This window comes from Chelonoidis abingdonii, chromosome 3, assembly GCF_003597395.2.
Source record: "Chelonoidis abingdonii isolate Lonesome George chromosome 3, CheloAbing_2.0, whole genome shotgun sequence".
Classification (NCBI taxonomy): Eukaryota; Metazoa; Chordata; order Testudines; family Testudinidae; genus Chelonoidis; species Chelonoidis abingdonii.
The window spans coordinates 6,376,554-6,400,681 of NC_133771.1; the positions used below are offsets into that span (position 1 = coordinate 6,376,554).

Here is a 24,128-nt window from a genome sequence, read left to right on the forward strand (position 1 = left end):
ATTGAAATTACATGCAAAGAGGGCAATCAGGACTCATTCTGTCCCTGGAAGTTCAAGTATTTTGCAATGTAATTTTCTTCTGGCTACCCTCCCCAAATGCTGGTGTAAAGGCCTCTGTTGGAATTATTTCTGTGTACCCTTGATCACAGATAAGCAGAAGCACAGAAACAGGGTCTGATTTACCACTATGTTACCTCCTGGTTTACAGCTACCTATCTCCACTGATTTCAGTGGAATTACCCATGTGAAGCTGGAACACAGGGAATCAGGCCCCTAGCCTCTAAAATGAGCCTAGAGCATTACACATAAGACGCAAAATCAACATCTTGGGTATGAGATGCCACCACGTCATGTCCATTAGGTACCTAGAGCCACCTAGCAGGAGGTAGTTTGCTCTGTCAAAACATGCAGAGACAGATGGCCTTGTGGTTATGGCACTGGACTGGGACTCAGGAAAGCTGGGTTCAATTTTTGACTGCTGCCAGCTTCCTGTGTGACCTTGTGCAAGCCTCTCTCTGTGCCTCGGTTCCCTGTCTGTATAATGGGGATAATACTGCCTTTCCCCATCCTTTGTCTGTCTTGGCTATTTAGACTGCAAATTCTACAGGGCAGTGATGTCTCTCACTACATCTGTACTGAACACAATGATGCCCTGATCTCAACAGAGGCTTCTAGTCACGACAATAAAACTATTATTAATGGCTTGCATGGGCATTGACTTGAATGGGCCCTAGACACCTACAGCCATTTGGCAGGAGGTAATTTGCTCTATTAATACACACACAATTACACTGATGTAAAAAATGGCCTCTCCTGAAAAATATAAGAGACTTTGTAGAACAGCTCTCCAAACCTCTGCTTATACATTTGCCTAGGGCAAGTAATTATTCTTGATGGACTAGTAATATATCATTTAGCTTTTCCAGTCTTCATCATAGCAAAGAATAGGAGAGTAGATGTCTGGCCTGGGGACCCAAATAAATGGGGATGTTACTGAGGAAGGGATTCGCACCAGGGGATATAATGGAGATCCTGGCAAGCAACAGTTTGGGATTAAAGGGACTAAGCTAAATTAGGTTTTGGTTAAAAAAAATTATCCCAAGGGAAGTAATATTTTTTAAAATCTCAATCTAAGAACACATTTAAACATGCTCCCACAAGAGTCAGCAGTCGGCATGGCAAAGACCATGCATGTTGAGCAATGGGCGTATTTACAGGCAATTCCTTTCCAGATTATTAGGCTGAAATACCTTTGCATTCGACTGACAGATGCAGAGAAGTAAGTTTAGGTCACAGTGAGGTTTAGCAGAAAGTTGGCTAATTAGCTGGGACACAAGGTTGGAGCTGGCAGGCCCTATGCCTATGATAAATATAACCAGATTTACCAATAGCCTAGGGTATATAAACAGCTGCGCATTTCACAGAGGAGTCAATATGTCAGCAATACTATGGAGAAATCAGCTGTGAGATCAAACTGCAGCTCCACCCAGGGGAAGGTTCCTTTGCTTGGAGGGCTGCTCACTTTGGGGCAGCTCAGGGCTCACCTCATTCTTGTGCTGCTCTGCAAAAATGACATACAAGCTTCTTAAAGATCTGTCTTCTTGGGCAGCCTGGTTCTAGCAATAGCAAACTTTGACAAGTGTCTACAATGGGCTGACAGAATGTTTGAAAGGAAACAGCCTTTGCAACTAGCCTCTTAGGGTATGTCTATACTGCAATGAGACCCCCAGGACTGGCCCGCGCCTGCTGACTCTGACTCGCAGGCCTACAGCTAAGGGGCTGTTTAAGTGTGGTGTAGATGTTCGGGCTCAGGCTGGGACCCAGACTCTAGAACACCGCAAGGTGGGAGGGTCCCAGAGCTTAGGCTCCAGCACGAGCCCCAAAGTCAACACCGCAATCAAACAGCCGCTTAGCTGAAGCCCCATGAGCCCAAGTCACCTGGCATGGGCCAGTCACAGGTGTCTCATTGCAGTGTAGATACACCCTTATGGAACTAATGCCAGGCAAGCCCTCCAGCAAGCAGCAGGGATGGAGGGAAATGACTTCCTAGCCAGAAGAAAAGTTTAGATCCCTCTTGGAAATGAGGGTCAGATAGTTCATTCTGTCTTTTTACAGATATACAGAAGTTACAAATGTCAAGTCTTCCTCCTCCCCCATGATGCAAACCACCTCTTAGAGCCCGTAAGGCACCGGGAATGCTGGGCAACCTCCTGGGGGATAAGTAACCTGTTTTAACAACTGCTAAATTTCTTCCAGTTCAGATGCAGAAAGCCACAGCCAGTGAGTGAGTGGAGCAAAGGCACTCAACTCTTGCTGTCAAGTGAGCAGGCTGAGAGCACAGAAAAAGTTTAGAATTTAGCAATTGCCAGAGGAAATCAGACCAACAGCTCATCTAGTCCGATATCCTGTCTCCATGAGTGGCCAGCAGGAGCCACTTCAGAGGAAGGTTGACACTTTGCTTCCTGCAACAGGAATTTATGGGAAAGTTTCTTCTTAATTCTCATTTGGTTAAAAAAAATATTAATCCAGTACCTGAAAAAGGATGAGAGCATCCTCCCTATGAGATGCAAATCTTAGCACGGTCCATGAATAAAGAGCTTGGCTGTTTCATACAGTACTACCCATGCCCCGCACAATGGCAGGCTTGCCTTCTGTAGACAGGCCTTTTGCGTGGAGGGACCAGTGTTGATAAAGTGTCACTGCATCTCCTTAGCGTGAGGAGTTCAAGGTTATCATTCTCCAAGGATCCAACTTAAAGACTTATCTCCACATTTATTCAAGTGCAGCAGGAAAAGCTACAAAAGACAGCACTGCCTGCTAGATTATTTCTCCTTCTCACTCGCTCTTTACTGACAAAATTTCATCAGTTTATCACATCCCACAACAAAGGGATAAGGCATGAAATGTACCTTCAGATGGGAAAGCGCTGTGTAAAACAATCAAGTCATGACTAGATCATAAGAAAAGAGACACTAGTGGACCATCTAAGGCAGAAGAAGGTGGTTATGTTGTTAGAACCAACAGCTGAACTGCTTAACAATCTTTGTCACAATATTCACCAGTAGTGCAGTATTATATACGTTGTTGAGACATCATGAGCACGCTTCTCAAGCTGTGCCGTAGGACTTTGGGAAAGAGTTCTCTTCCGAGATGTTCAATAGCACACATTTGAACCAGGATAACAATGCCGCATTGAACAAAACGATGGATAGTGTTGTGGTTAAGGCACTTAAAGGGACCCAAGAAATCTGGTGCAATTCCCAGCTTTGCCTGTGTGACCTTCAGCATGTTACTTATTCTAAGGTTACGTAAGTATTTAGATAGGGATTTTTAATATACACAATTTCTGTGATAGGGCAAGTACTTACTTTCCTTGCAGTGTTTTGAGGATTAAACAATGTTTATGTAATGCTTTAAGGACAATGAATATGATTATTTATAATGGAATATCCACCTATTAATTTAACAGTGTATGCTAGCCATCAAACTTTAAACCCAGAGTCCTTAGGGAAAGAACATCCTTATAAACATAATCCCTCCCACTTACAGAAACAATAAAATACAAGAATTGCAGCGTCAGCACTGCCTCTGCAAGAAGAATACAATTCTAATTCTTCAAAAAATACAACTTCTTGAAACAACAGCTTTTCATTAGAGCACAAGATTGCTAGACACCTTGCAACAAAGGGAATAAATGTAGTAAGCTGTTTATTACTACACAAACTGTAGTGTGGGGACACTTTTTAACAGGACTGAAAGAAGCTCTGTTACATGCAGAACTCTTTTCTGTGGTGTTAACTTAGTCACAGTGGAAGTTTATGACTCATAGCAAAGAGAAAGGAAAATAAACCCAGGAGTCTAGTTACATTGCCCAGGAGGCATGGTAAGAGATTGGGGAGTGGAGAAAGGAGAAATGGGAGTGAAAGGGTAGTAAACACAGTGTTCACATTTTACTTTATGAACTAAACAATTTGGGCCATATCAAACACTCAGAGATGCCCTTGCAGTTCCCACTGATTTCAGTAAGAACATCCAGCCTCCATCTGAATAATTTGTGGTCTGAAAAACGTCTCATATAATGAGAGACTGAAAAGCTCAGTTCATTTTGTTTACTGAAGAAAAGGTTAAGAGATGACCTGATCACGGTCTATAAGGACCTATACATGGGTATGAGAAGATATCTGATACTAGAGGACTATATAATCTAGTGGATAAAGGCAGAATACAATGCAATGGCTGGAAGTTGAATTCAACAAAGTTCATCTGAATATAAAAAGCAATTTTTTCCCAGTGAGGACAATTAACTCCTGGAACAGATTACCAAGGGATGGGTTAATTTAAAAGATAAAGTGATGGAGAATTTAAGGCTGAATGTCCATCTAAAAGATGTGCTCTAGCTCAACCTTAAACTGTTGGGCTAGATGCAGGAATCAATGGGTGAAATTCAATGGCCTGTATTATGCAGGAGATTGGACTAGATGACGTAAGAGTTCTTTCTAGTCTTAAGGTCTGTGGCCATGTCTACACTAGTGAGCTTACAGCAGTACAGCTGTATCAATGCAGCTGTTCCACTGGAAGATTGCACATGTAGCCGCTCTACGATGACAGGAGAAAGCTCTCCCGAGGACATAATTAAACCACCCCCAACGAGTGGCAGTAGCTATGTCAGCGGGAGAGCATCTCCCGCTGACACAGCGCTGTCCACACTGACGCTTGTCAGTGTAACTTACGCTGCTCAGAGAGGTGTTTGTTTCACACCCGAGCAACATAAGTTATGCCATTAAAAGTGCTAGTGTAGATATAGCCTAAATGTATTGAGCCAGGTCAGCCTTCAGACACATGTGCAGCGCTCATGCTAACTCTAGGGTACGTAGTATCCCAGAATGGAATTTGCCCCAGGAACTAGTTTTAGAAATACTTTGGCCCTTAGACACTAACACTTTTTTCCTTAGAAACTTAAACTTGCTTAAATCCATTTCCCAGATTCACAGATTCTTAGGCTATGTCTACAGTAGCACTTTTGTCAGCATAACTTATGTCGCTCAGGGGTGTGGAAAAAACCCATCTCTCTGAGCGATATAAGTCACACTGATAGAAGTGCTACGTCGGTGGGATACGCTCTTCCGCCAACATAGTTCCGCTGCTTGTTGGAGGTGGTTTAATTATGTCGATGGGAGAGCTTTCCCGTCGACTGAGTGGCTACTCGTGCAATCTTACGACCGCACAGCTGTGCTGCTGTAAGCTTGCTAGTGTAGACACAGCCTTAGTTTACTGCATCTAACTTTATCTTCAGTCTAAGCAGGTGGGTAACTTGTTTTGAAGCAGCGCAGACTGGATTAGTACCTGGAGGGGGTGTACCTTGAAGGTCCAAAGAGAAGCCTCGACACATTACAGGTTTTTAAGGTCAGGCTTGACAAAGCCCTGGCTGGGATGATTTAGTTGGGAATTGGTCCTGCTTTGAGCAGGAGGTTGGACTAGATGACCTCCTGAGGTCCCTTCCAACCCTGATATTCTATGATTCTATAATCAGGGTCAACATAATGATGTAAAGCTCTTTTTAAAATAGCTAATATAATTACCTTGTTAATGAGCCCGCCTGAAAGCAGAACCGCATAGCCACGGGATTAATACATGCTTCACAAGGAAGCAGGAGAAAAGTGCTTTAAAATGAGGTTGATTGCTATGAGGAGTCCCTGATTCTTACTTCACTCCTATCTAGTTTTTTTTGTCATTTAAAAGGCATTATTAGGCTGACCGTGAACTTGGATTCTGATCTGGGGTAAGAGAACTACACGGAGTGCAGAAATTCCAGGTATGTTGAGAATTCAGGTTCATCCGACGACTGTGGACAGACTTTAGAATCTTGGTATTTATTATAAAGGTTCTCAGCTCTTTTGATTGCAGACACAGGTTTGTTGCACAAAGTAAACTGGTTCTCTGTTTAGGTACTGATTATGCAGCCAAGCAGAATGGAAGAATAGCACTATGAAGTGGCTATTTCCCCCTACTCCTGCCTTTCACCCCTGTGGGGTCTTAATGCGGATGTTTAATTATGGTCACAGAAATGCCATCATGCAACAGACTGTCAGTATGGAAACACAGGCATTGCATAGATAGATGGTGAATCTGGTGCCAGACTCTGTAAAGAATATCTAACTTACAAATAAATCAGTTGAAGATATGCTGTGAGACAGGTGATCTCACAAATTCTGCCAACCCAGTAGGTCTTATCACTAAATCAAAGAGGAGAGTTATGAAAATTAATTTACCTATCAATAATTCTCTCTATTTGAAAGATGAAGCCTTGAAAAACATTCATCTTCCCTGCATAGCATCATTCACAAAACCGGTGACTGCATGTTTGATGTAAAGTCCAGAACAGGAAAAGCAAGTGCTGTATTTCAAAAACTCCATACAATATGGAAGTCCAACATAATTAGCAATAACACTAAACTAAAAATCTTAAGCAGCTATGTCCCAAGCAGCCTCTTATAAGGAGCAGAGTCCTGGAACATTCCAGTACAAACTGAATAGCAATCAATCCATGTGTCTCCACAGAATATTCGAAGTAAAATGAACTGACAGAATAAGTAACAAAGTGGTCCTAGAATGGGCATCGCTACCTACAAAGATACAAGCAGTGCAGAAGAAAAGATGGATTTACTTGGGATATCTGTTAAGAATACCCGATAATAAGCTACCTAAAGCAGCATTTCTCTGGCAACCCCAGTCGAGATGGGGAGGCTGTCCTAGAGGCACTCTGCAGCACACTAATGAATGGAGTGGCATTACTACATCTGAACATAAAAGATTTGGACAAATGAGCCCAGGACAGGAATGACTGGAGACATCTGGCTTCTGCCTTATGCACAGGACGGTGCAGTAAGATGATGATGAAATGCCAATATGCTTAATCATTTCAGCAGGGATCAGCGCAGTAAACATTCAGCTAATGCATTTGTCCATTGAGACTGGATGAATCACATACATCTTGCTAAGGAAAAAGGTTCAGCCCTTCCGACAGAGAAGGGTCAGCGAGGCAGATGATAAATATCTTTAAAACAAACTCAAAGTGAAAAGGGTGGAACGGCGCACCCTGGTTATTTTTATTGTCCATCCCCCAACTGCACATCAAACAAGGGAGCCTAGCCTATTGACATCAGCCTGGAGAGTGCCCAGCAAACCTCCGTTGATACGCAGTTCTCCCATACTCACAAAGGAGCTCCCAAACAAGACCCACAAAGCCACCGGTTTTCCCTCCAGAAATCTCACCTGTTTGTAATGCACACACAACTGCTGTTTGGGGCAGGGACTTGTCACATACATTGTGTTTGTGCAGCACTTAACACAACAGGTTTTTGACCTTCTTGGCCTCTAAGTGCTACCACCATATAAATGTTAACATCCATAATAAAATTAACACTATCCCCACTGGCACTGGTTGAGCCATAGGAACAGACCGCGTCTTTTATAGGTACTAGACAGCTGCACATTCTATTGCAAATCCACGCACTCATTCAACATTTGCTACAATCAAATGGATGTGATTTAAAGGGGTGCTGGCCAAAAAGCCAGGTGCATGAGATCACGCAGGATTTTGTTGGTTTTCAATAGAACCTGGCCAAGCAACAGCAAATTCACTAAGCTAATATTAAATTGAAAACTGCAGCAGTGCTAGCTCAGTTGCATAAGTTAATGTTTCTTGAATGACCCAGCTTTTGTCTTGCAGTGATAACATGTAATAAAGGCTAAGCATGCAAAAAAACCCCAAACACCTGCCCATGCAGAAATTCAACAGAATTCCTCTTTTCTTAAGGATAATCTGTCCTCCTGACATCAGTATAATTCCCTGACAGAACCTTTAGTATAAAGAGAAGGAAGCATTACTACAGGTCCACTTCTAAGGATATGAAATAATTATGGCAAGTCATTTGATTTCTTACAAAATTAACAAGCTGTTGAAGATTCCATGGCACATTTTTCAGTAGTGGGGTCCCTCATTCCCAGCCAAGTTCAAGTACAGATCATTACATTCTGCCCACCTAAATTTTTCATTGGATACCGTATTCTTCTTGACCTAAACTGTTGGATACTGTAATTGTATACTGTTCAGCAGCTGCTGCATTCCACCCCAGAGGTGACTACATTTTAGCAGTGAAAGTGATTTCCATGTCGTTTATATGCCAGTGAGTAAAGTGCTTTACGATGCTGAATGGAAGAAAGGTGGTTATAAGTAAAACATCAAAAATATTTGTGCACAGGAACAGAGATTAGTATTCTTTTCTTTGTCAAAGCACCTAACAAAGTCTAATGAGGTTTCCTCCTGCAGAGCCAGGAATCAAACCCAGTTGCAGGGCCTTAATCACATGACCCTGCTTCCCAAGGGCAGTAGTGAGAGGGAGCTCTCTATAGGGGAATGGAATAGAAAAGTTTTATTTTAAAAAACAAACAAAAACTTGGATTTCATCAAAAACATCCCAGACCGACAAGGTGTGCAACTTCCGCTGGCCCTTCTTCTGCGCAACTAGTGGCCTGAAGCGTAGAAGAGATTACTTTACTTACAGCTGATGGGGTTAATTTAATTAATAGAAGCCTGTTGTGTCATTTAAATGATATAGCCACAAGCTCCTCCAGAATTCCAAGAGGCTGTTACCTCTCCAGCAGAATAGGCACCATCGAGCCTGCAGGCTCTTCTTTGCATAAGATGCAGAAAAGAAGCTGTGAGTGCAATTTTAAGTGGGGACAAGTTGCCTCTCAGTTGCAAATATAAAAACTAACGTGCTGCAGATTTCCTAGCAGGCTGGAAACTGCTGAAGTATAGAGCTCCCCTAATGCTTCCCTTGATAGGGCAACTCCGCAGATCCAAATTACATTCCATTCATGCTGCTACAGTTAAAGTTAAATAGAATGTTCATTATAAATCCGACTTTCAGGCATTTACAGTTTAACCCTAAAAGCTCTCTCCAGCCTGAAACAAAAGTAGATGAGGTCTGAGGGCCGAGTGCATTGTTAGCAAACAGCAAATAAAATAAGTCATGAGAATCCCTGCTTAGAAGGGGTTTAATTATGTCCTTAGTAGCCAGGTGTTTCCACCCCCCTTAAAAAATGTTGCAACTAACTTTCAAAATTGTTTAGCAAAGAAACTGGCAGCTCCATGCTTGGGAACTGCAGGAAACCAAGCTGAATCCTCTAAAACATGGCAGGCTTGGTCTTTTCATAAGGAAGGAATCTTCCATGCACTGTGCTGTTAAACAATGCTGCTCTGGAGCCAGAATGGATGGAAACTGTGCTGATAACTTAATCGCTGCCCACAATACTGAAGTGCCTGGATGTTTCTGCAGTAACGATCAGCAGCAGTGAACAGTTAAAGTTTCTATGAAGAGCCTTGCTATCAAGCTGTTGAGGACAGGGGTCTGTTTACCACAAATGTAAATGCTAATTATCCGTTTGTACATACATACTGCTCCGTAAGCTCCAATCGGGCACACATGGCCAGTCTTCACATGCAACACCAATAACTGCATCCACCAAGTAGTCACACACTTATGTGTACAGACCTCAGTTTTCTGAAAAGCACCCCCCCCCCCCCATTAGACTTCAGAGTTGACAACCAACTGTTACTAAAAGGCCTCTCAGAGCTACTGTTTCAGATGTGTGCGTGCAGGCTAGGGCGGGTAACACCGCAGTCATTTGGAAGACAACGAGGGCCAAACACCTGGTTGGATTTTTTTTTTTTTGACTGATAGCATGAATTATAGAACACAGAGTGGCTTGGCAGAAATATGCAGATAAGTGTGGCAGCTCAATCTCACTCCTGAACTGCTGGTCTCAGGGTGAGAAAACAAAGCAGACAAACCAGTTTTCACTGTGGGGTGCAATCCTGGGTCCTCCTTCCCATAGCTATAGAGTCCCTGTCTGCACAATGGCTTTTAACTGAGTTTGTCACGAGTGTCACGGCTGGCTCTAAACATGGCTGGTTGCCCACATGCAAAAAGAATATTACTCTATTAGTAACTGTGGTAGCTAACAGTGTTGTCCCATTGGCAGACTAATCTGGCACACAGCTCTCTTCTTGTAACTAGGTTGTTGTAACCTGGGATCTATGCTTTTATTTTCCCAGAAGGCCTGATACTAACATGATCAGGTCAAAACCAGGTCAAAGGAGTATCAGGCGGCGTGTGAAATATAACAGGGCCAGAATGCCAGAAAAACAAGCAGCTGTGCATTTCAGTTGCTTCTGTCTTTGTGTGTAGCCTGCACAACTTTCAACATGATCGTAGCGAGATGTTTCCCTTTCTGCAGATATTACAGTGGTAAGTGCTATACAAAACCCTACGGAGGGGAAGACTGAACCCTCCAACTCTCTGTCATTCCTGGACAAAGCAGCTAGATGCACAAAGCTGTATGATGTTCAGTCACCATCTAAAAGCTCTAATGTTCTTTCCAAAGCAGATGTATCTTAATCTGGATCTTCGCTGGTCTAGAAACAATTTATGTTAATCTAGACGGCTGAGCCTGAATGGAAGGAGAAATATCTAAGGTATAAGTGATATCAGCAGGAATGTTTCATAGTAAGGTAGAAAGAGTTAGATTCCCACTTGCCGATGGGATAACTGATTGAGGCTCCCAAATGAATGGAGCTCTTAACCTTATTAAGAGTCTTATTGTGTATTTGCCATTTGAGGCTTTCAGAACGTTCTGTGTTATTCATGCAATATCTTCCCAAATCAGCAGCCCTGTTTGACACAGTCAGTAAGCAGGCTTGTTCTTAATGTCAGACTCTCTGTACTCTTTGCTTAAAAAGGATTAATCAGCCTTATCTATGTTACCATCTCCCTTGGTTTTCAAAAATAAGAAATCTCTTCTATTCATAGCCACTTGTAATGAATATTTATACCCTCAAATCTCTATCACTAGGATCTGTCACTGGATTATTCAATTTCTTAATACTTTTAGGATAACTAAAGGGCCCTTATAATTGCTAATCTCAGTCAACAAGTAGGCAACAGATTGAAAATTCCTCAGTACATGAGCCCTGAATAAGCTTACAGATGCTGGATATGAAGAGTTTTTCCCCTCGGCAATGCAGGAATGTCCTACAAATGGCTTCTCTCCTCTCAGCGTTTGAAGAATCAATGCATAATGTTCCATCATATTGTGATAAACCTCCATTAAGCTTTCTTTTCTCTCCCATCATTGCTGTTTCTCAGAGCATGTGCATGAACATAAGAGCGGCCATACTGGGTCAAACCAAAGGTCCATCAAGCCCAGTATCCTGTCTTCTGACAGTGGCCAATGGCAGGTGCCTCAAAGGGAATGAACAGAACAGGTTATCATCAAGTGATCCATGCTCTGTCATGAGCAACAAGAAGTTTCAAACTGGCTCCCTGAGTGTCTCCGTTTAGGCACCTAACTGCTCATATGATCATTTAGGAGTCTAAATATATTTAGGGATCATTTAGGTATCTACTTTTAACACCTGATTGGCAAGTTAGTCTTGGAACCAGTCATGCCACTACCAGTGTTTGTGAGATAGCAAAACCCAAGACCACGCACTAGGCTACGGCTCCATGAATTGAAGGGGAACTGCTAAAGGGTGTGTCTCTCTCTCACAGGCCTCAGACCACTACCTGCTAAAAGAAATTTGCCTTTAACTTAACTGGTTAAGTTAAGTCTCCCTCCGAGAGTCTGGTTAAATGCTAACCCTAGGTAAACAGCATGGATTTTAAAGGGCAAACCCACCTGGCCCTGCGACTCTAGCTTCACTTCCTCTGCAGCGGAGGGCTTGGTCAGCGGGGCCGGAGTCGTATTGCACGGATCCATCTGCGCCGTTTTCTCCACTTTCACCTTCACGTCATCCAGACTCAGGGCCGGGACCGCAGCAAGGTCCTTCTCGTCCTTGTCTAGTAGGTAGCGTAGGAGCTGATGGTCCTTGGACTCCTTTTTCTTCAAGGCCTCTGGCTCCAGTTTGATTTCAGGGGTCCCCGGGATCTGACTCTGAGAGGTAGGGGTGACGGCAGCGTTTGGCACGGTATCCTTCTTGTCGTGCTCCATGGACAGAGTGGTGATGTCAGAGGGGCTGCCCTCCTGCAAGAGCCGGTGTAAGATCTTGTGCCGCTCTGTGAGGGAGCTATGGGAAGAGGGACACGCGTTGCCTGGAGGGTTCCCAGTGGCACCCGTGCAGGATAAGGGATCTTTGCAGCTAGTGTCTGCATCAGTGTGCCGCAGCTGCTGTTCTGCCGTTGTGGCCAGGAGCTGAACCAGCTTGTGGCTGGTGGCTTGGGAGCACTTGGTGTCTCCCTCTGACAGTCTGTCACTGGCACGTAGCAGGCCTGAGTCCAGTGGCTTGCCATCGCTCGAGCCACTGTCAGATTGAATCATCTCGCTCAGGATGGAGGCAATCTCCTTGCTGTCTTTCGGCTCCGTTTTCACAGGTTGCATGTTGAGCCGGCCGGGCGAGTTCTGGGAGCTCGGCTGCCTCAGAATGGGAGGTGGCGTGGAGTAGCCCATGGGGGTGCTGGGGCCTTCATTAAGCCCCTGCATAGAGTTTATTGGGGCACTGGGGAAAGGCCTGTTGCTGCTGCCACCGCTGCTGCAGCCACTGCTCGCCATGCTCACAGGGGAGTGCATGGTAGGCATGGTAGGAGAGAAAGGATTGCTTGGCATTCTGGGCCTTGGTACCAACCCTGGGCTAACCCGATGCCTAGGAGACATGAACTGTGCTGGGGTAATCCCTGGACTATTCATGGGAGAGCTAGTGAGGTTTAAAAGGTGGTTATTGTTCTGGGGACCAGCTTGTCCCTGGTTTAAGGCAACATTGGCTCCGATCTGATTCCCAGGTGAACACCCAAAGCTTGTCTGGCCGGTGCTAGAATTGCTGCTGTGGAGGCCAGAACCTGGCTGTTGATTTACATTGGTCGCCAACATGCTGCTGTTGGATGGAGGGATGGCGGACGAGAGAGCCATGCCTTGCCCTGGGGACATGCTAGGGTGCAGCGCAGGGCTGACACGGGGAAGGGGCATTCCAGAGTTAGTGTTCTCTTGAGGAGAGAGCATGTGGTGATCCCTGGAAGAAACAAAAGACAGAGAGGGTGGGCAGTGGGGAGAGACAACTCAGAAGACGACTACTAAATCTGTAGTACAGCTCAACAAAACTTTTCCAGCCTCTTTGCGATTAAGCTATCACATAGACACATCAGGCCTGGTAAGTCTGACAGCTGCAGCTTGTAAGATATGGTATTTTCCACAGTCTTTCCTAGCCCCACCACTAAACTAGGATCCCAGGAAGAAAGAGAGCGTAGTTCAGTAGCGTTTGTGGATGGAGCAGCTACACTGATCTCCGTAGGTACTTCATGGATCGCGCAGCATTGTGGCAACGGAGGGGCTACAAATCTATCTCAAAAGGGAAGGTCTGCTTTGGGTTGTGTACTCTCCCATTGGCAGAAAGAGGAGAGTGCTGAGAGAATATCATTCTTTCCTCTCCTCCATCTGGTTGCATTTCTTTAGCACATGGTAAGTTCCCCCATCTCCTCTGTTCTTTAACAACCTCTTTCTCCTGAACAAGTTTGAGTGCAAGTTCTCTGGGGCCGGGCATGAGCCTTAGCCATGTCAGTAAAGCGCCGTGTGGATTCATGGTGCTGCATAAGCATCGGCTATAACTACGAAGCCACAGAAATAGCCAAACTTTAGCGAACTTCTGCTGTCTTGGCTTTCAAACGTATGGACTACGCTTCCCCAGCGCAGCGCCTAGCTGTGGGCTTACAGACCCAAAACCAGCATGAGAGGATCACCCCAGCCACCACTGGCATAGAACCAGCACTGTGACTCCTAAGCTGCCACCCTCCCTGCAGCTGCCACTGATCCCTGACCACACTTACAGGCCATTGGCAGCTGATCTAGCTTACAGCAGCCTCCAGACTGCCACTACTCCTGAGCTGTGCTGTGCACTCCTCAGCCATAGCTGAGGATCCAGGACAAGTCCCAAGCTCTGTGAGCTAGCAGCAATTTCACCCCAAGTTCTTGGGACTCACCTGTCAATGATATGGATGCCCATGATGAAAGGCTGCATTTCTGGGCTTTGAGGATAGCAGAGCTTACACTTGGTGTGGGCGCTAAGTACCGTCCCGTCACTCAGCGTGAATCTATACGATGGACTGAAGGCCGTTCCACGTGTCATCACTGGGGGGAAAACAAACCAGACGTGATCCATTCATCTGCTTAGCAATTCAGACAGGGCTCACAAAACCTTTGAGGAGGGATGTGGTAGGGTGCAGGATGGTGGTGAAGGTAGTAGGGAACTGACTTTCACCATCCCTCCGTGTGCACGCGAGGATAGCAATGCGGAGTTTGCACCCACCTTGCACCTTCCCCTTCTCCCCCAGCCCAGTTGCATTCGGTGTATTTTAACAAGAATCCTGCCATTCATGTGCAAACAACGCAAGTCAAAAATCATCCTCCAGTGAAGTGCTGGCAATCCAGGTAGTCTCACTGCACTGTTCTTCACTGCCTTATGATGTTCACATCACCATTTTCAGGTGCACTAACCCAACGTATTGCAGCTAGGGAATCAGGACAGGTGGCAGGGGGGTAACCATAGGACTGGAAGGGACCTCGAGAGGTCATCTAGTCCAGTCCCCTGCACTCAAGACAGGACTAAGTATTATCTAGACCATCCTATAGGTAATAGGTGCCTATATAAGCCAAAGCCCAGAATATCAGGACCGTCCCTATAAAACTGGGACATCTGATCACTCTAATTGCATCACACCACCCTTCAGATCTTCCTGAAACACCTGCTGCAAGTTCACTTCTCAGTGCTGCTTGTTATGGGCAGGGACATGGGGTACAATGTGGGCCAAGAATGGCTGAGCTGTAATTGATTGCCTTATCAATGTCCTTCTATTTAAATCTATTAAGCACTGTCCTTGAGCACACAGTGCTATAGCAGCAGAAAGGGCAATTATTCAATCACCAGTGTACAGTACATACGCAGTGTACCCTGATGAATCCAAGCCAGGTACTGAGAGCTACAACAGGATACTAACCACTGCAGCACTGGCAGAATTAAATCCTTCTCCATGCTCAGCCAACCTCCCTATGGGACATTCTGTCTTCCTGACTTCCTTTGTTAGTGTCCTCACCAACAGTGCATCAAGCTTCCATGACAACCCTCCAGAGGGAACAATATCCTAAATCACTGCCATGATCAGAGGAAAACCCTGCTAAAAAAGCTATCAAAAAGAAAGAGCTTGAAGATTGGGCATGGGACTTTGACCCTGGGTCTGATGTGTGGGCATGGAGTGTGTTTGTGGTGGGGGGAATCACTCTCGTTTCAGTGCAATGACCACAGTGGGTCTTTGGAAGTTTGTCTCATTTCTTTATTTGCAGAAGGGTGTGAACAAACCTCTAGCCTGGCATGACACCCATGAGTTTTGGGCCAATCATATCCCCTAAACAAATTACTGTAGCAGTGCTGGCTGTGAATGGTAGCTTGCTGAATGCTGTGACATCCAGTCAGCCTCTCCAGTTGCAGGAGCCTTTTCTGCGCTACTGAGCCTTTTCTGCTACTTCTTTGGCACTTCATTATTAGTGCAGAATTTGTTTTTTCCAGAAAGCACTTATCCAGCAACAAGGGTTATGCATCAGCTTCTGACTGAAGCCACCCCAGCTCAATACGCAAGGCAAAGCACAGCAAACAGAGAAGTCTGTTACCTTCTTGAAATAGCTGTTTGGCATAAGATGGCTCTCTGCCCTGAGGCTGGAAGAAAGCATAGATGCACTTCCGCACTAAATCCTCCCAGCCAGTCCTGCCTGCGGCTCTTAGGGAACTGGTGTCAATGGAGATAATTTTACCTGGGTGGAAAGAAAATTCACATTATTCAGATACAGAAGCAGTGCAAAAGAAGTTACTTATACAGCTCTCACTCTTACCCTCCTGGTGTGGCGTGTGTATGTAGATACACACAAAGCTAGAGGCGCACATACACTTTGACTTGAAATGAGCTTTCACAACTAAAATTAGAAGCTATACTCAAAGTCTGTACAGTGGGATGAGCCTAGCCTAGATTATACTGGCATACAACTGGAGTAACATAGTAGGGAGGCCCCAAAAGATTATCATTTGCATGTTACCTTCATCAACAAGACCTCTCTCTAGTCTAAATTCAGCATCACAAAATCCAGATGCATCCAACTTGACACCAACCAGGCAATCAGCGATAACACTAGGGATGTCCTTATACAGATCAGAAAAATGAAATACAAGCCCAAGGAGTTACTGCCTATAGAGGATACTGAAATCCAGGCAGCTCTACTAAACGACTGACTGATTGTGGACATGAAGAGAACAATAAGAGAGGAACATGCACACAGTGCAACTTGTCTCATTCATGAATACCTAGGGGACTCCCCAGAAATCGAGCATTTGTCATCTGTTCGCCAGTTTTGTACTGAAACTTCACTACCCTCTTCAAAACTGTGCAATATACAAGTATCCATTTTAATTAAGGGGGAAGTATGGCTGGCTAGCTTCAAGCCAGACAAACTAAAACAGTCTGTAAGGATAACACACTGTGGCACTATCTTACTGGCTGGATGAAATGCTGGGACCATGCTACATCTGCAAGAACTACAGCAGTTCTAGTGGAACAAAAATGCTGTTAGCCTTGAAGCATTGTGACTGCAAAGATGGCACCTACCCCAGAACAATGCTTGGCACCCCCCAGCATAAAACTCCCCCAGGCTCACTGAGAACAGTACCTGTAGTATCTTGCTTGGTCATGAAAGATTCTGAACTGGTGACAGCTGGAGGTCGAGGTAATCTCCGTGCAATGCATATCAGACAGGATTGGAAATCTGACGTAACAGAACAGGGTGGGGAGAGTGGGAAGGTGTGAGTCCGGTGTTATAGAAACCACTTGCAAATCAATGTTTTAATTAAAATAGCATTGTTGTACTCGACAGCCACATCCTACTCTGGATGCCTTTACCCAGCCTGTCACCTAGGCCTTCAAAACAACAGAGCTCTCTATAAGCTATATGATGTTTGCTGGAGAGAAAAGAACTCCATTGTTTGGAGGAACTAACTGTAAGGCCTTTCAGATATGGCAGTACCACACAATAAAAGTCAGCACTGAAAGCCAACAACTGTTGGCTCCAGGGAAAGAATCTGGTCATAAAATACTGTAATTTATTCCATCCAATCATGATCTCCTGAGTAAGCTGCAATGGATTAATTCAGTTAATGCACTGGAAAATAATGGCTGGTTCACAGAAATGATGGTTCAGGTTTTTTGCAAGGCAGCTTCTTTGCTCTACCATTTGGAGATCAATGGTGGATACACACTATGGCCCTCATCCTGCAATCAGATCTGTTAAGGGTGATCCTAATGACCATCAGGAACCTGAGCAGAGGCAGGCATACAGATCTGATGGGGGCCTGAAACTCACTTGAAATGCAGCGCTAAAACAATTATCAAACACTCCAGGCCCAACTGGGGGCATCAGCTAAAAGTAACAGAAATTAGAGCTAGAGAAGTCCCGTTAGGCAGGCGTAATCAATTATTTTTTGTCAAGGTCCAAATTTCTTGGTCAAGGTATAGTCAAGGTCCAGACTCCAGAGAAAAGAATACAAAAATCACAACAATTATGATAAGAAGAAGAAAACAAAAAGATTTTGCAGTCTGTTCTAAAGCGCCTGGTGGTATGGATTTGGCCTGTGGCCACCTACTGACTGCCCCTGTACTAGGGCATCGAGTCCACCCACTGGGGATCAGGGCAGGACTGTGCCATGCAGTCCACTACAGTCTTACCCACCTCAAGGAGTGGGGCTACCACCATTATTCTGCAGTGACAGAACTCCCTGTGCAGCAGCTTTTCCTACTAAACAATCTACCCTTCCCTTTCCTTAATTTCTACCTAACATGCTCCATTGTGAATTCTTCTGATGCTCAGAAGGGCAGCCTGTCTCCATCTCTGCGTATGGAAGGAGGGTAAAGGCTTGTTGACTGGACAGCATTGATCCAAACAACAGGAAACAGATAATGTAAGAGAGCTGGAGACTGTGTTCTCACTGTTGGTGCAATTCACCCTCGGACAAAGGGCCAGCATGAGACCTGTGCTCCCCACTTCAGTCCCACTCACCATGGTGCACAGGCCTCACTCTGGCTCTGATTGGGGGAGGGAGGGATGTCGCCCTGTGGCAGTGTAAAGCAGCCTTGCAAACTTTTGGATTTGCCCATTGTTCAGCAGGTAAGTTAAATTTCACTAGCACTTTCCATTCCCCTCCAGGTTATGGAGGGCAAGGAGACCTTGTGCCGGTGGCTTCTCTGCAAGACTGACACAGGCTTAGAGCCTCATTTCCACCAGCTCTTCTCACATGTTTCACCCCAGGCATTTGAACAACACAGCATTACAAGCCAAACCCCTGGGGCTCAGCACAGTGGTCAGAAAGGACTTAAAGGCTCCAAATGTGGTTTAAGTTGGAATAAAAAACAGAGGAGGGAGAAGAACGAATGACAAACATCAAACTCCTCTAAATGCGTTTCCCACTTGCCCCATCTGCATTTCCCATGCTGTGCCAGGCCTGTGCTGAGGACAACAAACCCTTGGAAGGCCCTCTGGGAAGAAGGACTTGTGCGACTGCCCCTGGACCTGATCCTGTGCCACCTGCACTGCCAGCCGTCCTAAATGCAACAGCAAACGGAGTAGGCTGAAAGTAAACTCTCCGAGGCTGCTCTCGGCAAGAACTACAATCTCCTGGAAGGAAGTCCTGCATAAGGACAGTAGAGGGCAGTTCGTCCTCTCTTCCCACTCCAGCCTCCTTCCCTTCCCCAAGCCAAGACGCGGCACAAAGCAATCAAGCAGGGTTTAAAATAAATGATCTTCTGCCCTACCTTCTCCTTCCTCTTTGATCGATTTGGGCTGGGACACGGTGAAGCACTGCATCACCTCATAGCGCTGGCGAGCCTCCTGGTTCTCCGCACCCAGCTCATCAGGGGGGCGGATCAGCATCCGGCAGCTGAAGGTATGGCTGCTGCGTCTGGTTGCTTCCTGAGGCCAAGGAACTCCATTTACTGTGGCAAGGGAGAGGGGAAAAGAGAGACTGTCACAGACTGTGATCACAAGTGAACATTTCGAATGGTGGATGCTAAGGATCAGAGTTCTCTGCCTGACCCTCTCCATGTCATCATCAGCATTTGCTATGTGCATTTGCTAGGTACCCAGAGTAAAAGTGCCTGGAAGAGTTTACAGCTGAAGCAGACATGGGTGGGAGGGGGAGCGGAGTCACAGAGAGATGAAATGACTTACCCGGAGTCACCCAGAAGGTTGGTGGCTACAAGCCGGGTTTCCTGGGTCCCAGTGCACTGCCCTACCCACTGGACCACACTATCCCTTTGACAGTGGTGCGATAACACTTTGCACTTCTACAGCCTAAAATGTCCAAGGAATTCTAGGGTTGATGAATTACACCCCACACCACCATTGTGAGGTAGGTACTACAGGTATTGTTATTTCTGTGTAATGGGGGGGCAGGAAACTCAGGCATAGAGAGGTGCTCTGACTTGCCCAACCACTCAGTTCTCTTGACTCCCCATCCAGTGCACCAGCCAGAAGAACCTCCCCTCAGTCACAGCAGCAGCTGATAAATCACTCATGAGTCAGCACGTTCCAGGACATTTCACCCCACAGGCCAGTCCCTCCAAAGATCATTTGGGTTCCCAGCACTGGCAGCTCCCTAGACCACATCCCATCAACTTCGCTGCCACCCAGAGGCTACACGGAGCCATGATCTCCTCCCTTTCAAGGAGGATTCTGAAGGCAAGTGGTCTGGCTCCCTGCAGAGCACCTACTGGCTGAACACAACCAGTGCTGTTGAACCAGGCTCTTCAGGCTCTATAAAATCAGAGTCTACTACACTGCAAGGGGAGGATATAGCCTTCCTGCCTCCCCGAGTAGAAGATGCATCTGATTTTGAAGTGATACTGCTGTGTAGGTGGCAAGCACAGAAAATGTACACGCTCACATTAGGATGAGATTGAGGTCTGCCCTTACATAAATGCACAGAGGGTGGAGGTGCAAGGGGGATTACACAGAATTACTGGTCACAGTGATGGCACTGTGAAAAAATTCCCCACCCCCAAATTTGCTCCTGCATGAAATTACCTTCTTCAAAGATCAAGAACGGTAACTCAGCTAAAACCATCAGACTGCAAGGCAAAGGGAAAACCCTTTCCCCAGGCTAAGGAGCCAGAGTAGCCGCAGTGAAGCTACATAACACCAATCCAACAAGCTCTTCTGGGCACAACAAAATGCTACAACCAGTGATGCTAAGCTAAGCTTACACTAAGTGAGAAAATTAACTATTAACAGCCCAAGTAAGAAGGTGACTTAACAGTGCTAACAGGACTCTACACAATTACCTATAGTGAAGCAGCACAAAAGCCAGATTTTCAAAAACATTTGTCATCCATGATGGTTAGAAGAGTTCGGTGACCAAAACAAATGGCCAGGTTTTCCAGAGAGCTCAGCTCCCAACATGCACTCAACATACTGAGCTCTCAAAACCTGCCGGTAAGTGTTGCAATGTGTTTTGAGCGCTTGAAAACCTGACCCTATGTACCTACGTACGTGGAAAGCCTTTGGTAAGGTCCTTCACCAAAGGTTCTTAAGCAAAGTAAGGAGTCATGGGATAAGAGGAAAGATCTTCTCAGAGATAAGTAGCTGGTTGAAAGATAAGGAATACAGGGTAGGAATAATGGTCAGTTTTCACAGTGGAGAGAAGTAAATAGCAAGGTCCCCCAAAGAATCTGTGCAGGGGCCAGTGCTGTTCAACATATTCGTAAATGATCTGGAAGAAGGGGTATACAGTGAGGTGGCAAAGTTTGCTGACAATACAAAATTACTCAAGATAGTTAAGTCCAAAGCAGACTGCAAAGAGTTACAAAGGGATCTCACAAAACTGGGTGACTGGGCAACAAAATGGCAGATGAAATTCAGTGTTGATAAATGCAAAGTAATGCACATTAACTATCGGGAGGTAAGGAGGCTAGGAAGATAACATTATAGCATTGATCCCTAGATACAAAAGAATTAAATACTAAAAGGTGACGGATTTTCCTCTTAAGTCAAAAGCAACAAATACGCACTGCGGGTGAACTGCAGGCACACAAAAGGCAGATGAATCATGTTGATAATCAAGTAATAGCACATGGAAACCATAATCAACTTTGGGAGCCAACGAAATTGGGTGCAAGGGGGAGGGGTCACTTTTATGCCAGATGTGCCTTGCCATCCCCATGAAAAAAATCCACCCAATTCGACTAAGACTATATCACTTTAAAAAGTCAACACAGCTTCAATAGACCATCTAGAATTTCAGCAGAAATCTAAGATGGCTCTTAAAGTTCTCTCCAAAGATTCTTGTCTTCGCACAACAGGCTGCAGCATGGATGGAGGCAGTGACTTTCCCCTGCAATTGCAGATTCTGGGTCTGCTGTGGGGCCATTGCCTTAGGTACAGGCAACCCTGCACTGAGAGGCAGAGCCAGTTCTCATTTTTTGCCTGTCATAGTTACCATCCTTGCTTGTGCCTACACAGCTGGAAGGTGGGGAGCGTGCACTCTGATCTGAATGCAGCAGAGAAAAGAGCACACTTACATGTGAAGAAGAGAAGAAGATTAAGGAAACTAAGGAACCTAGGTGTGTACTGTGCAAAAAAATTGGACACTGGCACCAAGGCAGGGTGGCGAGAAGGGAAACTGGGGACTGTGGAATTGGGATGGTTGGTGCAGCCTGATACTGTATAGTCGGGAGAGAAATGAGAATGAAGAGGAGTGGGAAAGCTGTAGATAGATGAAGGGGCTGAGGGAGACAGGCAACTTGACAAGGAACACAAGAAAGACATGGAACTTTGAGAAACCAGTGAGGTGGTGGGATAGGAGGTGAAATGGTGTGATGTGCTGATAAGAGAGAATCTGATGAAGGACCCACATGTGATGGAAGGAAAACGGACTGGCTGGACAAAGAAGTACCTTAGGAGTAAAGGGTCAAGGTGGTGGGGCACAAAGAGTTTGGGATGGAGGCAAGCCCCAGGAAGCACGGACGGTCCTCGGAAGAACAGATATGTATAAAAAAAGAGGGATTCTAATCAGGCAAGCATTGAATACGTTCGAAAAGTCAATTAGAAAAAGGGATAAAAGTTCAGTTTTGCAAAAAAGAAGATGAAACTGGAAAATAATTGCAACAAATAAAGGGAAAGGCAGGCCAGGAAATGCTGGCAACAGTAAAAAAAAAAAAAAAAAAAATAAATAAAAAAAAAAAATGCGCCACTAAAAGGAGGATTAATTATACTATAAAAAAAGAAGCTGGCCAGCAAATAGCAGCATAAAAGTTATTAATACATAGAAAGTCCTTCCCAGCCAGTCAGAGATTGAAGGGGTCAAAAGCTCAGACAGGTACAATGGATCAAGCCTAACCAAGTTTTTTGAATAGGTACAGGGGCAGTTAAAACAATAATAATAAGAGTTAGCTATTGAAACATGCAATTAGGGAACCTAGTGAACTCCGCACAAAAGAAATTACTACGCCACCTGACTTCAGACATACTATAGTTATTAGACTAGATATGCGGCTAAAAGGGAGGAGGGAATCCATAATTGATCTCAGCTGCGACAGACGTACATGAGGGCACTCTTACCTTTGGAAAGATGGATTGAAATTAAGTATTGGGAATTGAATTAAAATGTCTATAATAGCCAAGCTAGTGGGTGAAGCTAAAATAGAGGTTGGGAATTTCATTATGACATACGCCTGTTCATAAATACAGCAGTTCTTTACACTCACAGCTCCCAGATTGTTAACATAGTCCATTTGTATTCCTTGCTCACCTCCACCATCAAATCTGTCTGTAATCCATACTGTTAGCTCTGCTGTCTCATACTTAGACGTGTAAAACTCATTGGGAACAAGGGCGACTAGAGACAGGGTGATTTTTTTTTTTTTTTTGGCCAAATAGCAAATTTGAATAAAAATGATTTCCTTCCACAAGCATCATGAAACAAAGTGGGATATTCACCCTTTCCCCTTTCCCAAACCCACGAAAGCCTATGTCCCAAACGTCTGTTAGTTGATATAGAGTCCACAGTGATCTCGCGCCTTCTCAGGCATGGAAATTACAAACCCCCCCAGCTTGAAGTGTGGACATTCTAATAAGGCTGTACTGGCAGGCATAAGAGTGTCTCAAGCATTCAGCCCAGTTAAATTTTTTTTTTCTTTCTGTCCTGGATTAGGTGGTTAGGGCGGTGTCAGCATTTGGCTCCATTAAGGTTGATTGGGTGGACCCCAACATGAAGGTGATATATGGGTTGAGTTAAGAGCCCGGCCTCATTGAAACCCTAGTGAGTGTAACTTCAATAAACAGATAAAGAATTAATAGCACAGAATAACTGTTTAAATAGCCTTTGACTAATAAAGGGGTTAACAAGTTCAAGTAAACCTGGCTCACCGGCACGTGGAAGCCAGAGGACCGAAATGCAGCGGAGACAGGAGACGGTTGTCAATAAAGACGAAGGAGGTTGAAGGTTTCTGGGTGGCTGGTGAAAATGGTGGTTGTGGTTGGGCACGGTCGGGGCCGCGGTCCCCTCTAGAGGGAGGCGCGGGCGAGGATCGTGCAACCAGGTTTGTCGGTGGTCGCTCGGCCAAATCTCGCCTGAAATACAGGGCTGCGTGAAGAGAGTGACAGTAAAGGTTGAGTAACTGAGATAGTGGATAGAAGGGCGGAGTTAGGTGGCTAATTTGTTTTGCCTTCTTAGTCTGCAAATGTCCATTGGACTGGAAGGAGTTTAGATTGTGTGAGTTGCTGAAAGGGGGATTCAAATTTTGTAGTTGGTGCTGAAGAGGATTTTAAATTGTGTAGTTACGCTTGAATACCTTAAGGATCGTGCGTCGGGTGAGGCGCGAGGTGAGGGGCCGTGCGTGCGAAGCATATCGTATGTTTGGGGTATACGCCAGGAGTGGGCAGTTTGCGGTAAGCCAAATACCAGAATTAGTCTATAGCTCGAGAATAGTAAGATCACGTGGTACCACAGCATATAATTTGCGCTATACAGAGTTAAATTATCACGAAAAAGA

At 45.2% G+C, this 24,128-nt stretch overlaps 1 protein-coding gene across 7 annotated transcripts in view; it reads right to left on the reverse strand.

Moving 5' to 3' along the window:
- NCOA1 (nuclear receptor coactivator 1) overlaps window positions 1–24,128 on the reverse strand; it is a 262,449-nt gene that overhangs the window by 43,944 nt on the left and 194,377 nt on the right. For all 7 annotated transcript variants that reach the window (XM_032790528.2, XM_032790527.2, XM_032790522.2 and 4 more), the window contains 5 exons: window positions 18,894–19,073; window positions 16,759–16,854; window positions 15,712–15,852; window positions 14,031–14,178; window positions 11,743–13,066 (listed from right to left, as the gene is read on the reverse strand). In XM_032790528.2, coding sequence (XP_032646419.1) covers window positions 11,743–13,066; window positions 14,031–14,178; window positions 15,712–15,852; window positions 16,759–16,854; window positions 18,894–19,073 — 1,889 coding nt within the window. The remainder of the gene's footprint in view (window positions 1–11,742; window positions 13,067–14,030; window positions 14,179–15,711; window positions 15,853–16,758; window positions 16,855–18,893; window positions 19,074–24,128) is intronic.